A 17,594-nucleotide genomic window follows, 5' to 3' on the forward strand; every position below is an offset into this window, starting at 1 on the left:
TCTGTGCCCCCTGCTTGATGCACCCGTGGCTGTGGCGTGATTCAGCCCTGGAGGCTGGTCTGCTTGGGGTGGGGGGGAGCTGAGCACTGATGATTAGATCATCCCTATCTCCCCCCGCCCTCATGTCTGCCCCTGGGATTCAATTAACTCCCAGCCCAGCTGCTCATGGCTGACGTAGAGCCCTAGCGCCCAGCTCAGGATGCCTGGGATCTATCCAGACCGTCTCGGCGCTTGGTTTTACCTGCCACGTTCCTCTTCTGTGTCGGATTCCTTCCACGCAATAAAAGAGCTGCCGTGGTCCGGGGCAAACCCTAGGTCCATCTTGCCGTCTCCTCTGTGCTGTGGCGGCAGACGGCGCAGGCTGGGAGGGAGCGACTGGGTCTGAGTAGGGATGTTCTCCTGTTCTGCCAGCATCGAGTGTCGAGGACGCTCCGGTGCAGAGGCCGTGCCCCTCGCTCCCGTGCTCAGGAGCTACCGACGCCCCTTTCCTCCAAGAACGTGTCCGGTCCCGCAGTGACTCTGGCTGAACTCTGCTCCAACCGCATCTGGTGGCAACGAGCCCCATGCTGCGGGCTTGGAGTTCATTTTAAACTGTGAGCCCTTGTTCCTGGCTGGTGGGAGACGGGCCACAAATTCCTATGGACTTTCTCTTCCCCATTTAGTCTTTTGCAGGCCCTTCTCTTGTCTCCCCTTATGCCTCTTTGAATGGAATAGGCCTGTCTGTCTATCCATCCATCCCATGCCATCTCTCCATCCATCCATCTGTCCATCCGCCTACCCACCCCATGCTGTCTCTCTCGTCAGCACCTTCAGTTTTTCCTCCTAGGAGGCCCCTTCGTACCACTCCTCATCCTTGTCGCTCTTCTCTGGACCTTTTTGAGCACCACGTCCTTTTTGAGGTGTGGGGACCAGAGCTAAGCACAGTATTCAAGAGCAGCCTGGAAGGCCATGCTTCTCGACTGCTGGGGGCCACCGCCCCGCAGATGTGCCACGAGCCCCTCGCCCGCGGGCTGCCTTTAGCACGGACATGTGGTTCACAAGGTGAATTCAGAGATTTATGGGCACCTGGAGAGGCCAAAGCTTCCTGCAGTGCCGATAGGGCTTCTCAGAGATGTTGGCAGCAGCAAAAAATTGCTCTAGGATGTTTCTGGAGGCAAGAAATGAGGACAAGCAAAGAGCTGGGATTTTCTGAGGGGCTGGTCTATCCTGCTCTCTTCTTGAAACCAGCACCTTTGGAACAAAGTTGCTGTGACTCGGTTCAAGCCTTTCTCTTAGAGATCCTGGGCTGGAAGGCATCTCCTGAGGCCACATCTAGTCTGTCCCTCCGGCCCGAGGCAGGCTTATCCCTCCCCAAACCACCCCAGACAAACCCACCTAGCCAGACTTCAACGGCCCCGATGCAACCGCCAGGCCTAGACCGTCCTGCCGCTTGCCTTCTGCGGCCTCTGCCGGTTTCTATTCGAACTCTCCCATCACTGATCTAGTTTCAGGGGTTGAAGGTCCCTTGCCTGGGCCCCAAACGTCTCTGGGGAAAGGTGCTGGCAGAAGACGCTGCAGAGACTTTTCTCGGGGCAGGCCCGCGGGGGGTGATTTCAAGCCCAGGGTGGATCTGGGGGAGGTTGATGACTACTCCCCAAGGGCAAATGCTGACGTATGTGACATCGTAAGGGCAGCTCAAACCTTGCTGGAAGCGACTGGATTTTGTGGTGGCTACTCTCCTCCCAGCCCCATGCCTCGTGGGCTGGATTTGTCTTGAAGCCGACAGGCTGTACTGGAGAGCTCCTGTGCCCCGCCACCTGCTCCCAGCTCGCTACCGCCCGCGCACGTGGGGCTGTGCAAACAGGCAGCCCAGCCTGGTCCCCGAGGAAGTTTAGCAACGTGGAGTTTGCTGAGGTCGAGCAGACAGTGGCGTAGATGTGGGCCTTATAGACTGACCATACACACACATACATACACATGCATGCACTTACATATACACACGTAGACCATGCATGCACACACAGACATACACCCACATATATGTATACACGTTTATACACATATATACACATGTGCGTGCACACGCATTACACAGACACACACATTTGTACATACATATACACATGTGTACCCATGTGTGCACACATACATGTTTATAGATACATATACATACACACATACCTGTGTACATACATGCATACATATGCATATTCACACATTTATATACATATGCACACAGGTACCCATGTGCACACGCACATAGCTATATATACACAGAGACTTATAAGCAGACATACACACGTGTGTGTACCCTTCATATATATATGTGTGTGTGTGTACACTTCACATATAGAAGGTGAAGTCTCCCAGCTCGGACCTCTGGCATTCCTGCTTTATGTTTCTTGGGCCGAGCTGAGGCCCGAGCCAGGGCTTGAAGGACCCGGCTTCTGTGCCCGTCTCTTCTCCGCACTCAGCCCCCCAGCTCTGTCAGCTTTCCTCCTCAGCCCTGCCTCCCGGGTCCCTGCGCTGCGAGGGTGTGATGCCTTGCGCTGTGTCGGGGCTGTTTGATGAAGTGGTTGGATGCTGGATTTGTCTGGGCTGGTGTGGACAGGGCCGATCCTGCCTCAGGCAGGGGGTTGGACTGGATGTGACCTCTCGAGGTCCCTTCCGGCCCCCCTTCCCTAGGATGTCTGTGATTTCTGCCAGCCCCACATGTAGGATCTTAGGAAAGTCAGGCCAGAGGGGATCACACAGCCTGGTGCAGCCCCTTAGATGGACTAGATCAGCGGTTCTCAACCTTTTTTGTACCAGGACCTAGTTGTAAAGATTAATGGCCAGTCTTGACTGGGTGCCCCTCACTCCCGACCTGTGGCCCCCCAGAAGCCCCTTGCACTGCCTGCCTGTGGGGGGGGAAGCCAGTTTCCCACACTGCTCTTCTTTAAAGGAGAACCCATTTTTCAAGTTTGTCCATGACCCTTTCACATATTCTTGCAACCCACTTTTGGGTCATGACCCAAATTTCTCATTGAGAAATGCTGGACTAGATGACCTGTGAAGGTCCCTTCCTGCCTGCCTTCTCCATGATCCTCTAGGATGATTTGTATCCCTCAGCTCTGGCCTCTTTCCAACCTCTCCACCTCTTCCTCGAAGCACAGGGCCCCAAACTGAAAACTTTCCAAGAGAAAGGAAATATATCAGCAGTGGCTTTAAGTGTCACCACTGCAGCTGGAATACTACCCCCAAAGTGCTGTTGACCAGCCAGGCCTGAGCTGCGATGTTTATTATTATCGTTCAGGATTAATCACCAAGCCAGTTTCCCGCAGTGGTTTCTTTTATTGTTATTATTATGGTCTTAAACTCAAATAAATACGTAGAATGGGCGACACAAATACCAGCGAGAGATAAATTGACATGGGAATACAATGTTCTGACAGTTCAGTTCAAAGGAAATAGCTTTTCTTTTTCCCTTTCCTTCTGCCTGTCCAAAACAATGTGCAGGGCTTACGTGGAGGGTGCATTGTAGGTGAGGAAATATGGTACCTTGTTGGTTGGAGGCCATTCAAGGCTGTCCCGGCAAAGTGGGCACCAGAGCCCAAAATGGGGGTGCATCGAGTGTTTGCCTCTGGCTTCTGGGACTAGACCTTGTGCCCGTCTTGTCTCGAGGGCATCGATGGGAAGATGTTCCCACAGGGCCCTTGGTGCTGGCATGGATGCAGCTGGGCGGCTCAACTCGAATGAATCTTTGCGAGGCATGAAACAACAGAGGGTTGCAAGCCTGGGTGCCGCCTGCCATTAGCATGGGGGATCTGGCCGTAAAGTCTTGCCTTGCTTTGTGTCTCAGTTTGCCCAGGAAAGAGATGCCTGGGGACTATAGACACAGCCCCCAACAGTCACCTGCCCCAGCTGAGATGGACTGGTGTGGAGACGGTCTTCTGGGCGGGCGATGGAGACGCTGCTTCCTGCTCTCGCCATATTCTCTGGAGTCACAGGTCAAGCTCAGTCCTTTGGGAGAGTCCGGACAGCCCCTGAGGTCTGACATCCCCTGGGGGGGGAAGGCGGGAGCCCTCCACGTGGTGGGGGGGGCACCTGTTTGGGAATCGAGCCGGGCGCCCGGGCTCCCAGAGCCCTGCTCTCATGCCCCGGCCCCTGCTCTGGTGCCCAGTCCAAGCATGAGGAAGCAGAGGCAGGAGCTCCCAGTGTCCAGGGCTGCTCCTGCCCGTGACTGAGCGGGGAGAAGCCCCGTGTGGCCTCCAGGCTGGGAGCCGCGAGATGCAAGGTTCCTGGGGGCGCAGTGGGCTGGGGGACATCTCCTCCATTTTTCAAGTTTTCTGTGACCCTTTCACACCCAAGGGAGGTGGTGCTCTGCCCTACCCTAGGGGTCTTCAAGAGGAGGTTGGATGGGCATCTGGCTGGGGTCATCTGAACCCAGCACTTTCCTGTCTATGCGGGGGTCGGACTCGATCTGTTGAGGTCCCTTCCGACTCTAACATCTATGAATCCAGGGTCCATCGTGGAGTCAAGTCCACTCCTCTCCTGCTTTGGCCACGGCCATGTTCAGTCAGGGTCTCACATGGGCACCGAATTCAGTCTCAGGATAGCAGGGATCGGGGACAGGTAAAATTCCTCCTCTCCCAGCCCTCAGGTCTGGGGTCCTGGTGGTGACAGATGGAGACTCCTTCCACCTTCTGCTGCTGCAGCATGAGGTCCTTGAGATGCGACATTCAAGCCAGGGGCTGAATCTGGAGGGGAAGGGAAGAGAAGATGGTGAGACCAGTATCTGGGCTCTCGGCTCGCCCTGCTTTAACCTCCCCAGACCCCACTCCCCTTCCAGAACTGGAGAGGACCCAGGCATCCGGGTTCCCAGTCCTGCCACTATAACCTCCCCAGATCCCACTCCCCTCCTGGAGTGGGGATAAAACCCAGGTTTCTGGGCTCCCAGTTCCCTCATCTATCCCCCTAGACCCCATTGCCTTCCCAGAGCTGGGAGAGAGCCCAGGTATCTGAGGTCCCAGCACCCCCTGCTCTAATCCCCCCAGATCCCACTGCCCTCCTAGATCTGGGCTTGAACCCAGGTTCCCTGAATTCCCATTGCCCGCTAGCTCAAACCCCTAGATGCTAATCCTATTAGGCCAACAACTGTTGGTTTGGTTCTCCATAGTAACTCTTCCCATGGGATATGGCTAGGGCCATGTTCGACTCCATTACCCACCCCCTGGAAAGTCCCCATGCATCTCCCCCCAGAGCTGGGCAACCCCCAACTGATGCCCACACAAGACTCAGTGGGGGGTCACCACTCAAGGGCGCTGCAAACAATACCCGTCTTGCCTTGGGCACTCAATAGGGTTGGCCAGTCTTGGAAAGCCCCACCTCCCTTCCTAGCCAGCCACACCTGTTCACTGCGCTGGGGCCCGGTGAAAGGCGGCGACGTGCTTGGATATCTTCTTCCACCTCCGCTTGTCCCAATGGCATGAGAGCAGCATGCGGAAGGTGTTGCGGAAAGACCGGTTGCAGAGGGCATAACACATGGGGTTGACAGTGCTGTTGACGTAGCATAGCCAGTAGCCCAGCTCCCAGAGGCTCTTGGGAACGCAGTCTTGGCAGAAGGTGGACACCAATACCATGATGTTGTAGGGCATCCAGGTGAGGAGGAAAGCCAACAAGATGGCACTCAAGGTCCGGGCAGCTTTCTTCTCTTTGACCAACGAGAGCGTCTTGCGCTTGGACAGCTCCTTGCTCTTCTTTAGGAGGTGGCTCTCGGCCGTGGTCGTTCTCCCCGATGGTGCCAGTGTCTTTGGCTGCCTCGCTGAGGTCTTGGAGCCAGAGGATGCCTGGGATAGGATCCGGCAGAGAAAACCCCCTCCTGCCCATGCCTTGCTGGCTGGCTTGGCCCGCTCCCGGCTTGCCTTCTCTGCCATCGGTGGTGGGTGGACCACAGTGCCGACCATGGGCAGCCGAAGAACCATTGAACAGAGGCTCTGGACCTCAAAACGCTGCTCCTCACCCTCGGAGGAGGTCAAGGAGTCGGGCGAGCCTTCCTCTTCATCCTCGTCCTCCTCCTCTGTGATGTTCCAGCTCCCGTTGCTGCCTTGCTTTGCTGACGCCGGCTCTGCCCACCAACCAGAGAAACAACAGGCCTGCTTGGGGGCTTTGGTCTTACCAGACAGTGGTGGCAGTGCCTGGGGCTGCTCTGAGCTGCTGGTACTCCCATCCCCAATGCCCTTTGGCCTGGCTTTGGTGGCTGTGGTCTTGGTCTCCGAGCCCTGGAGCCCAGCCAGTTCCTTGGTCCGATTCTCCGTCTCGCGGTAAATCCTCCAGTACAGAGTGATCATAATGGTGACTGGCAAGTAGAAGGCTGCGATGGCTGTGCCAAAGGTAATGATGGGCTGAGAAAGGAACTGGATGAAGCAGCTGCCTTGGGGGACAGTCCTTGTCCCCACAAAGTACTGCCAGAACAAGATGGCAGGTGCCCAGAGGATGAAGGAGATGGCCCAAGCCAAGCCAATCATAATGGCTGCCCTCTTGGGTGTCCTCTTGGCTCGGTAAGTCAGGGGCCGTGTGACAGAGAAATAGCGATCAAAGCTGATCAGGAGCAGGTTCATGACGGAGGCATTGCTGGCCACATAATCCAAGGCCAGCCAGAGGTCGCAGGCCGTGTTCCCAAGGGCCCAACGCCCCATGACGATGTAGGTTGTGTAGAGGTTCATAGAGATGGCTCCGATGATGAGGTCTGCACAGGCCAAACTCAGCAGGAAGTAGTTGTTGACTGTCTTCAGCTCGCTGTTGACTTTGAAGGACACCAGCACCAGCAGGTTGCCCACCACGGTGACCAGAGAGAGCACACCGGTCATCAGGACAATCAAGACCACCTCCCATAATGAATAGCTTCCCTCCGGGGCAGGGCCTGCAGGATCCTGGGTGCTGTTGAGGGCTGGATGGAAGTCAGAGAGATTCATGGTGCTGGGGCTGGCTCTGGGGGCTCCTGGAAGGGTGTACTGGGAAGAGAGCAACATTGGGTTCTTCCAGCACCCCAGCCTGCAGCCCAGTGGGAGATGGATGGTGGCTCTTCAGGCTGAAGACATCTCCTGGATCTGGAGAGCAGAGAGAGACGGAGAAAGATTGTGATGGGTCTCAGGGTCCCCGTATTTTCCACCTGCTGAACACAGTGACACCAGTATGACCCCCCCCCCACACACACACACACACAGCTACGGCCACAGCCTAGGTGGAAGTGTTGTTCTCAAGGGTCTGTAAAGTCCTACCATGCTGTGGTTTTATCTCCTTCTGCAGTTCTACCAAGAAGGCCCAGGTCCCTGCTTGGGTAAGTCCCGACCTTTGTAGGAAGCTAAAATGAGGACTCGGGACCTCTGGAATCCATTCCCAGCTCCACCATTGACTGGCAGCGTGACCTCGCTTCTCTGTGCCTCAGTTTCTCTGCTCAGCCTTGGTCTGCTTTCGGCTGTGACCATCAGGGTGGGGACAAGGGGCCCTGATCTCACTTGGGCACTGAAAAAATGGGGAAGGCAATCTTGGTTGGGGGGGCCCAGGTAGCACCTGGTCAATGGGGAGCCTTGATATTAGTTGGAGGGGTTCCTGATCTCAGCTGGGACTTCTAAGTGCACCCCTTGTCTTACTTATCATTGGAGGGATGGTGGGATTAGGGACTCCCTTTCAGAGCATCACAAAGGACATCACGCAACGACTTACCTTGCTCTCAGTGACCTTTTTTCACCCATCCCATGATGCAGCCACCAGCTCCAGGCAGCTCCAAGACATCATCTTCTGGAGCCCACCTACATCAACCAGAGGCATTTAGTTCTTCCAGCTCTCCCAAGCCTTCGCTAAACCAACCCTAGCATTGCTCTCCTCCAGGCACAGTCACTCGAGCCACCCTCAAAACTCCCAACCACCTTGGCTCTATGGGGCCACACGGCTCTGTCTTTGGCATGGAGGGACCAAGAAAGGTTCCCAACTAGATCTCGATGGGAAGCTGCAGGGATCTACCCCAAGTCTCTTGCTGGCCCATGCTTTCCATGATGCCCCCTGTAGCTCCATGCTGAAGACCTTTGGAAGAGCACAACCCAACCCACTCCCCAGTTCTTCAGGGACACCAGAGACGAATCTCCCTGACCCCAAAAATCGTTAGCAGGCATTTGCTGATAAAAGCTGCAAATCCAGCTATGGAGGATCTGTGGTTTCTAGACACCCCATCCTGAAGGGTAAAGGTCAAACCAACTGGTCTTCACCCATGCATCCACCCAGCCCTGCACTCACTCTGTCTCTGCAACCCACCAACTGCTTTGGAGGAAAATTACCCTGTCTGTTTGTCTTATGTAACCCAACTGGGATCAATGCCTCCCTATCCAGAGCTGGAAGCTTTGGAACCGGTGCCAAAGGCAAATATTGTCCAGGGCCACTGTCACGAGGCAGGACACTGAACGCAGGGGAGGACGGGTGACATTCTTGGCTGGTCGAATAATCCAGGCTTCTTGGGAAAGAGCAAAACCTGTTTTACAACCCTGAGTAAATGGCTGGCAGCTGGAGAACCAGGAAGGAGGCGGCAGGCAGAAGACGCTTGACTTTACAAGGGGGAACAGGCTAGCTGACATTTGGCAGCTGCTAGTACCGTATTTACTCACATACAATACTCCGCTTCCCCCCCCTAAAATTGGGGTCAAACATTGGGGAACACGTCTTCAATGAGGAACTGGATACTGAGCAGTTGGGTTGAAAGGAAAGACCTTTCCCCTTTGCTCTCCCTGTCTGTAAAATGGGGATAAGAGCCCAGGTAGCCTTGGAAAGGCATTACTGGCATTTCTACACCCGTCTAGTGTCGGATGCAGTAGACTGCTGCCTACGCACGCTCCTACCCCTCTCCACCAGTCAGTCTCCAAGGTGCTCCCCCCCTGCTAACTCTACTCTCCTTGGATTTGGTTGTACCCAGAGCCAACTGAAAAAGGCTGATAGGATTTTGGACTCCAAAATCTACCCAGTCTCACTGGCCCGTCAAACTGGGAGGAGGGAGTTGGGCCAGTTTTGCTAGCCCATTGGACCGCCATCCCCTCTGGCTTCCCACCCAGAGCAGCACAGCCATTCCAGCAGGCGTTCGCAGCGTAGCTGTGACCATGGCAACAGCAGGTGGTAGTGCCGCGGTGTGTAGGTGGTGCCAGGCCGACAGGAATTAGCGGCGTAGGAGGGATGTGGGGAAGGAAAGCGGCGGCATGGGCGTCACCATGCCAACTGAAAGTGGGGGGCTACCATGCCATTCCCTTCCCCGGGGGGTAGACCCCAGGCATCTGGGCTCCCAGCCCCCCTGCTCTAAGCCCCCAGCCCCCCCCTGCTTTAACCCCCTGACCCCACTCCCCCCCCGGAGCTGGGGAGAGCACCCAGGGATCCGGGCTCGGCTCTGCCTTTCACATCCTGATTCCTCTGAAGCCGCAGCCAAGAGGCGTCAGGCAGGTGCAAGCCGGAGCCCAGGCATCTGGGGAGCATCAGCTGTGTACACAGCCTCCCCTGTGATCTCATTTAAGGGCTGCTTAATTGGCCCTGCTGTAACAGGGCTGTTGGCGCAGCTCCCCGGCAGGTTTCAGTTCCAATGGGCTGGCCCCATCGCGCCAGGCACTGCACAGACCCCGCAGGCTGGGACGGGGGGTGCTGAGTGCTGTACAGACCCTGCAGACCAGGATCGGGGGTGCCAAGTGCTGTACAGACCGGCACTGGGGGGTGTTGGGCACTGTAGAGACCCCCCAGGCTGAGATCTGGGGGCACCGGGTGCGGTACAGGCTCCCCAGGCTGAGTACAGGCACTGGGCACTGTACAGACCCTGCAGACTGGGATTGTGGGGGGGGGGCACTGTAGAGACCCCCCAGGCTGAGCTTTGGGGGCACTGGGCACTGTAAAGACCCCACCAAGGCAAGACTGTGGGGTGGCAGGTGCTGCACAGACCCCCCAGGCTGAGATCAGGGGGCTTTGGGCACTGCCTAGACCCCCCCAGGCCAAGACTGTGCTAGGTGCTGTACACACACTACATGCCAACCCATCTGGCGCTGGCGGCAGGACCCCGGCATCCGGACCCCTCAAGGTAAGATTCCCTTCCCCCTTGCAAACCCTGCCAGCCACAGATCACTCCCAGCCAGGCAAAGCCTTGCAGCCAGCTCCCTCTCACCCCACCTCTCCAGCGGACCCCCGCCGTTACCCCCTGGCTTTGCAAAGACCCTCAAGCTCCCCTCTGTGGCCACGGCACCTGCCTTACTTCATATGGAAACGATCTCGCCAGGCTGGGCTGGACCTTGAAGTCTTCCTGCTGCTCCTCTGGGTTTTTTTATGGGGGCGGGGGGCCACTATGCCCCTGCCCCCAGCTGGGGCAGATCCCAGGGGCCCGGGGATGGGGACCGGCTTGCAAGACGGAGCACGGGGGGCTGCGGACCACAGCCACTCTGCCCTCTCCCGCCGGCCGGGAGCTTTGTGTACACAGCGTCACATGCTAAAAAAACTTCCTCTGGGCAGAAGGAGGGGGGGCACCAGGCCCTGCCCCATCAACCTGCAACTTTATGGATGGGGAAACTGAGGCACGGAGAGCAGGGGGAGGTGGGAAGTGGAGAGAGCTGGGTGTTATGATCCCCCAGGGGGGCAGGAGTGGAAACCAGGTCTCCTGGCTTCGACCAGCCCAGTCTCTGCCTCCTCCCTTCCCCGGCAGGCCCATGGCATGCTTCTGTGCCTCAGTTTCCTCTGGTAAAGATGAGGCTTGTACTGCGCCTGGCATGATAGTGTTCCTGGTCTGGCGGGGTCGGGGGGTCTGTACAGTGCCCAGTGCCCCCCAGTCTCAGCCTAGCAATCTGTATAGTGCCTGGTGGCCCCCCAGCTCAGCCTTGGGGTGGGTCTGTACAGCATCTAGCACCCCCCAGTCTCAGTCTGGGGGGGTCTGAACAGCGCTCATCACCTCCTGATTTTGGCCTGGTGGGTCTGTGCAGCACCCAGTGTCCCCCGGTCTCAGCCTGGGGGGGTCTGTGCAGCGCCCGGCACCCCCGGTCTCAGCCTGGGGGGTCTGTGCAGCGCCCGGCACCCCCGGTCTCAGCCTGGGGGGGTCTGTGCAGCGCCCGGCACCCCCGGTCTCAGCCTGGGGGGGTCTGTGCAGCGCCCGGCCAGCCTGGGGGGGTCTGTGCAGCGCCCGGCACCCCCGGTCTCAGCCTGGGGGGTCTGTGCAGCGCCCGGCACCCCCGGTCTCAGCCTGGGGGGTCTGTGCAGCGCCCGGCACCCCCGGTCTCAGCCTGGGGGGGTCTGTGCAGCACCCAGTGTCCCCCGGTCTCAGCCTGGGGGGGTCTGTGCACCCCGATCTCAGCCTGGGGGGTCTGTGCAGCACCCAGTGTCCCCCGATCTCAGCCTGGGGGGGTCTGTGCAGCGCCCGGCACCCCCGGTCTCAGCCTGGGGGGTCTGTGCAGCGCCCGGCACCCCCGATCTCAGCCTGGGGGGTCTGTGCACCCCGATCTCAGCCTGGGGGGTCTGTGCAGCACCCAGTGTCCCCCGATCTCAGCCTGGGGGGGTCTGTGCAGCGCCCGGCACCCCCGATCTCAGCCTGGGGGGTCTGTGCAGCGCCCGGCACCCCCGATCTCAGCCTGGGGGGTCTGTGCAGCACCCAGTGTCCCCCGATCTCAGCCTGGGGGGTCTGTGCAGCGCCCGGCACCCCCGATCTCAGCCTGGGGGGGTCTGTGCAGCACCCAGTGTCCCCCGATCTCAGCCTGGGGGGGTCTGTGCAGCGCCCGGCACCCCCGGTCTCAGCCTGGGGGGGTCTGTGCAGCACCCAGTGTCCCCCGGTCTCAGTGGGGGGGGGCTGCTACTTCTTTTGCTCTTTTGCTCGCAGCGGACTCGGTGAAAGTGCTTTTCATGCCGGCGCGAAGCAGGCGAGGGAGGCCGGAGCGGAGCCGCGCTGCTCACGCGCACGTGGCGGTTAACGAGGCAGCGCAGGAGGCCCACCGGCGGCGGCCCGGGAGGGCGGAGTCGCGGGGCTGAGGCAGGGGCCCGGGCCGGCGGGCGAGCGCTGGGGCGACGGGGCCCTCCGCCCGGGAGGGGAGGGGCGGGAGCCGGGGGTGAAGCGGGGGCGGCGGGAGCCGGGAGAGAGGGGCGCTGGCGGCCCGGGCCGGGCCCCTGGGCTCTCCGCCGCTCTGGGCGGGGGGGTCGGGGCTGAAGCCCGGGCGCCTGCGCCCCCCCCGCTCCAAGGGGCACGGGGCCGTTGGTTAGGACGGGCCAGGCCTGGGTGGGGATGCGGGCCAGGACTCCTGGGTGCTGCACCCTTCCCAGGGGGCCGTAGGGAAGACGCCCCCCCAGTGCCTGCCTCAGGTTCCTCCGTCTCTCAAGCCGGCTGCAGACCCCTCCCTGTATCACCATCCATAGGACTTTCTTCCCCAACTCATCCAGCTCCTGGCACTGGGCAGGCGGGGAGGGGAGACCTTGATCTCCACCAGGACACCTGAGTTGTCTCCCCCACAGCCTGCTTTCCTCTCCGCCCCAATCCCTGGCGCTTTGAGCCGTGTTTTTGGAGCTCAGCTGGGCCACGATCACCCCCAGCTGCTTTTCAACTCCTGGCCCCCGCTGGGAGACAGGTCAAGCCAAGGTCCCTCGGCTCTGGGAAGACAGGGCAGCTTTGCAGGGGGTCGCAGGAGATCCCTGGAGGTGGAGAAACACCAGGACAGTGTCCTGGGAGCCACAGAGGAGACGATGGGGGGATCCGGGGGCTCAGACGGGGTTAGGGCCGAGCTCAAGGCAGGGACGGAGACTGGGGGATCCTTGTTCCCACTGCTGCCTGGGTCAGCACGGATCTGTGCTTCGTGGCCTGGTGGAGACCTGGGGTTGGCCTGGAGGAGAACGGATGGGTTAGGACAGAGGTTGTCCAGCTCCTGCGCTCTCAGTCCCCTCTCGGAAAGTCCCAGCTCTTTCCTTGACTCCAGGGGGGAAAAACCCCTTCTCTGGCAAAGCCCTTGGAGAAACCCCATGGGGGAGAGACCTCAAGGGGCGTCCACTCTCCCAGGGGTCCCACAGCCAGCCTGGCTCAGAGGGAGTGGTGTAGGGGCACTGTGGGCAGCTGAGTCTGGGGAAGAACAGGCAGGAGCTTAAGAAGATAAGGAGGGGGCTGGCTTGGGAACCCAGTCACCTGGGCTGCCTCCAGCTCTGGGCAGGGAGTGGGATCTTGGGGGGTTAAGGCTGGGAGCTCAGACACCTGGGCTGTCTCCGGTTCTAGGCAGGCGAGGGGTTGCGGGGGGGACAAGTTACACGGGGTTGGGGCGATGCAGGGGAAACCGAGGCAGGGCTTTGTGGCACTGAGGTGGGGCTCATGCTGGGCTGGGAGCGGGGGGTCCTCAGCCGAGCTGCAGGCCTCGGACCAAGCCGAGGGCTGGCGGTTCCCGAGTCACGTCGAGGTCTTCGACAGAACCGAGCCAGGAGCCGGGAGCTGACCGCCGGGGGAAACTGAGGCAGGGTGAGTGACACCAAGACAATGCATGGGGGGGGGCTCTGCCAGGTGCCCCCTGATCCCAGCCCGGGGGGTGTGCCCCCTGCCCGGGGGGTGCCCAGCGCAGCCGGGTCTCAGCCCGGGCCGGTCCGTTCAGCTCGCCGCCAAGACCCCTTGGCTGCGCGGCGCGGGCCTGCTGCGAGCGGCGTGCTGGAGCCTGGCCCAGGGGAAGGAGAGCCCGGGGCTCCGAGTCCCTTGGCTGCTCGTTTTTCCAACTAACTGACTCAGGCGTCTCCCAGCTCCTAATAAGGGCACTGCCTCCTGGGAGGGAATATTTGCACCGGGCGTTGATGGATGGGTGCACAGAGGCCTGGCCACCATCAGCGGGGCCCTGCGTTCGCTGCGGGGGGAGATGCCAGCGAGAAGCAAGGCCACCTGTGGGGGGGGGGGCAGATCCTGCCTGGCACTGAGTTTGCCACCCTCGGCCCCATCCAGAGCTGTTTTCAGCCCCCAGCCCTAGGGCTGCTCTGCTCTCAGCTCCCGACCCTGTGCCCCCCCATCCGTTGCTATGCTTTCAGCTCTCTGCCCCATTAACGCGCACCCCAGCATGACCCTGGGTGTGGGGAGGTGGCAGCGGGGGTCTCTACTTGCTGCCGTAATGCTCCTAGTAGTGCACACCCAGAATGGGGCCCCGGCATTGGTGGCGGTGGGGTCTCTAGTTGCTACTGTAATGCTCCTTGTAATGTGCACCCCAGAATGGGGCCCTGTTTTGGGTTAGGGAGAAGTCTCTAGTTGCTACCATAATTCTGCTAGGATTGCACACCCCAGAATGGGGCTCAGGCTCTGTCTGGGGAGATCTCTAATTGCTGCTGTGATGCTTCTCACAATTGCTCCCATTTTGGAGGGGAAAGGGGCATGTTGTATGCGTGACAGTATGGTAATTCGCACAGGGGTCGGTCTGTTCTGCACTATCTCCTCCATTTCAGCCCAGGGCAGTGCTTCACTGCCCCTTAGCTGACCAAATCTGGGGTAACCACATCCCTCTACCATTGCCCTGTGTATTCACACCCTTCGCCTTCGTGCCTCGGTTTCCCCAGCCTGTGAAACAGAGCTGGTAATGCGTCATGCGCTCATCTGGGGCCCTAGTGATGGGCTCAGCTTTGCAAAGGGAGTAGGCGGTAGCTGAAGATGGATCTTTTTCTCTCTGCAAGAGCTTTGCTGCTTAGAAAGTCGCCCCCCCCCCGCCAACACGCACACACTCTCGCTGCCACTCCACTCCCACCCCCTCCTGTTATCGACCGGAGGCTGGAGCCTGGAGGCCGCATCCTGATCTTGCAGCCATCAAGAAGAGCCGCTGGTTTCTCCCCTGCTCCCTGGCCAGACCAAGAATAGCCATCTGCTGTGGTAATTAAGGCCCAAATCAAATGAGACTGAGGGAGGGGAGACAGAGAGAGACAGGCAGCGACTATAGGCCTGGGTGGCTGGGAAGGGAGGGGAAAAGAAGAGCTTGGATGATGCAGTGGGTGGCTGGATGCTTTTCTACTGCAGACGACTGGGATTGGATCCCTGTCCTCTGCCACTGGCCCCCTATGTGGCCTTGCTCCTGTCACTTACACCCTTATATTAGCTCAGTGATGCCTTGAAGACCCCAGAAATGGTGTGCCTCTAATGTGGGTTTGTGAAATGCTCAGTGTTGTATGGACCCCCCCCCCCCGGATGGCATTGGGGGTGGGGGGGTGCTGGGTGCTTTATGGGCTGAGATCAGGGGGTGCCAGGTGCTATACGGACTCCCTGGGGTGGGATCGGGGCTGCTGTATGGAGCCCTCAGGCTAGGACTGGGGGGTACTGGGAACTGTACAGACCCCCCAGGCTAGGATTTGGGGGTGTCAGGCTCCATATGGACCCCCAGGCCGGGATCGGGGAGTGCCAGGTGCTGTACACCCCTCCCCCCGCCCTGGATCTTTCAGATCAGCCATGCTGTAAAGAAGGCAGCACGGGGGATACTGAGGCAGCCCAGTGCTGAGGGTGTGCTGTCTCACCCTGATGCCTGTGCATTTTGGGGCCCTGGCTGGCTGGTTTTAGGTACCCAAGGGGGCTAGAGAAGTCATTATACAGATACTGCTGCCTTTACTATCTACTTGCACCCCATACTTGCCTTCCCCCTCCCACCCCCAACAGCAGGGGTCACAAAACTGGGCCATTGCTCTGGAAAGAGGGACCTAATTCTGGTTGGGTTAGAAGGAAACATCCTTTTCTTTTCCTTCTGCTTCCCAGAAACCAGCTGAGGGCGTGTTGTATGCATGTAAATATGGTACAAAGGCTCTTATGTGAGATCTCTCTCTGTCTGGGGCCGATATCATCTTAGCCCAGGTTAAAACCAGTCGGCAGAGAGACCAGATCTTTAACCCAAGTTAAGAGGTGAGGGCTGCCCTGTGGGCCAGACTGGAGTCTGTCTGTCCCCTCTTAGCAAGGCCAATGCGCTGTTTTAGGGACCAATGGACCCCATTAAAACCCAGGAAGGCAGGGTATTGTCTGCAAGGGGGTTGCTTTGGCTTAGAAGTACTGTAATTACTCACATACCGCATGCATAACCCAACCCCCCCCCCGGCAGTCAGCCTTCCAAGACCGGTGTGTGGGTGTCTAAGCTGGGAAGCTGCTTTTCCGTCCCGGAATGGAAGCACGGAGACGCTGTAACAACTGCCCCGCCGGCCCCGAGAGGGAGGGGCAGAGTCCAAGGGCTCTCTTAAATCTTTCCAAACCACTGATGAATTGGCAGCAAGTTTTGGCCCAGCTACCAAAGCGCGGCATGGGTCTTGTATTGTGGGGGGGTGGAAATGCGGTAGCACTCCTCCTCCTGCCGCCCCACTGCATGGACCCTTCTGAACGGCTGCTGCTTCTGCCTCGACCCGATCCCTGGATCCCACAGAGATGGTTCCATACTGGGCCCCCGCAACAAGAACCAGCTCAGTCTGGTAAAGGAACTGGGCTGGATCCAGCAGAAACGCAGGGGACTTTGTGGCTGGCAAAGAGACCCAGATCCCAGCTCCCATCCCGAGTGGATCCCTGGGGATGGGCTTGATGCCCAGATCCCAGCCAGGATCCCACCCCAGATCCCCCAGTCCTCTGGGCACCTCCCAGACCCCGGCCAACATTGGGGCAGGCTGGAGGGGTCACTCCATTGGCTTGGGATCACTCTGCCTGTGATTTTGGGGGGCCCCCCCGCTCCCCGTGCCATGGCAATGGGGAATCCACTGGGGGGTTAACCCCTCCCTACCCAGAGGGATCTTTAAATAAAGCAGACGGGAAAGGGTCTGTGGGCGGCGGCAGGTGGGAGCGGGGATGGTGTTGGGGGGCAGGGGATGCTTTTGGAGGCTGGGTGTCCTGGCCCCTGTCCCAAGCTGCCAGATCCCGCCCCAGCCCGTGGCACCTTCCCTCCCAGAACTGGCGACAGATCCCAGGCGCCCTGGCAGCTGCGACCCGCTGGGCTCCTCCACGCCCCTCTCCCAGGTGTCCGGGCTCCCATCCCCTCCTGCTCTAACCCCTGAGCCCCGCTTCCCCCCCAGAGCAGGAGCAGCCGCCCCGCGCAGGTGTCCGCGTCCCCAGCCTGTTGCTTCTGCCCTCGCTCGCACGGAGTCCAGACCGCCCGCCTGCCCCCGCCAAGGATGCAACCCGGGCGTCCTGCCCCTGCCCGCAGCTGAGGGGCAAGAACCCAGGCACCCAGGGGGCAGCTGGCAGGGGTCCGCGAGCCCCCCCACTTCCCAGATTCTGCCCCTCCAGGGGAGCCACTGATGCCTCCTACCCACCTGCCCATCTCTTACCCCCTCCAGGAGCTGCTTCTCCCCACAACCCCCTGGTTTTTTGCCCCCCCCTCACTTACCCCCCAAAGCTCTGAGGACTGGGTCTCCAGGCGTCCTGGCCGCTCCCTCTGCTGGATGAGGCTGCTGGGGCGAGGGCTGGGGGGCGGCTCCCGGGTAGCCCACGCCTCCCGGCCCCCCCAGCCCTCCCCCCTCGCATCCCAGATCCCGGCTGCTGTCTGCAACACCTGCTGCTTGGGGGGTGGGTAAAGCAACACTGTAATGTCACTAATAACACGCACCCTAAAATGCCCCCCGCTCCCTTCTGCCAGCTCCAGCCTCTGATTTGAGGGGTGCTACCGTAAGGCAACTAATAATGGGTA

At 59.7% G+C, this 17,594-nt stretch overlaps 1 protein-coding gene and 1 long non-coding RNA gene across 3 annotated transcripts in view; one reads left to right on the forward strand and one right to left on the reverse strand.

Annotated features, from left to right (window-relative positions):
- Positions 1-3,300: 3,300 nt before the first annotated feature.
- On the reverse strand, positions 3,301-17,359 carry CHRM1 (cholinergic receptor muscarinic 1). 2 transcript variants are annotated; one of them, XM_090055058.1, is made up of 4 exons: positions 17,295-17,359; positions 7,684-7,769; positions 5,369-7,067; positions 3,301-4,718 (listed from the first exon to the last, which is right to left on the reverse strand). In XM_090055058.1, exon 3 carries the CDS (start codon positions 6,987-6,989, stop codon positions 5,373-5,375), a length of 1,617 nt encoding a protein of 538 aa, XP_089911184.1. In that variant the 5' UTR covers positions 6,990-7,067; positions 7,684-7,769; positions 17,295-17,359; the 3' UTR covers positions 3,301-4,718; positions 5,369-5,372. The 2 variants fall into 2 exon arrangements, with proteins under 2 accessions (XP_089911184.1, XP_089911185.1); XM_090055059.1 differs by lacking the exon at positions 17,295-17,359 and adding an exon at positions 10,229-10,381.
- The window catches only part of LOC149860536 (uncharacterized), a 28,242-nt gene continuing 23,913 nt past the window's right edge, over positions 13,266-17,594 (forward strand). The window contains exon 1 of the long non-coding RNA XR_016443264.1: positions 13,266-13,444. This is a non-coding gene — a long non-coding RNA (uncharacterized LOC149860536). The remainder of the gene's footprint in view (positions 13,445-17,594) is intronic.

The sequence above is a fragment of the Crocodylus siamensis genome, chromosome 6 (assembly GCF_052110815.1).
Source record: "Crocodylus siamensis isolate JL-2025a chromosome 6, ASM5211081v1, whole genome shotgun sequence".
NCBI lineage: Eukaryota > Metazoa > Chordata > Crocodylia > Crocodylidae > Crocodylus > Crocodylus siamensis.

Bases quoted from the DNA above. Each gene is read 5' to 3' on its own strand.
- CHRM1 (XM_090055058.1), bottom strand. From the start codon at position 6,989: ATGTTGCTCTCTTCCCAGTACACCCTTCCAGGAGCCCCCAGAGCCAGC.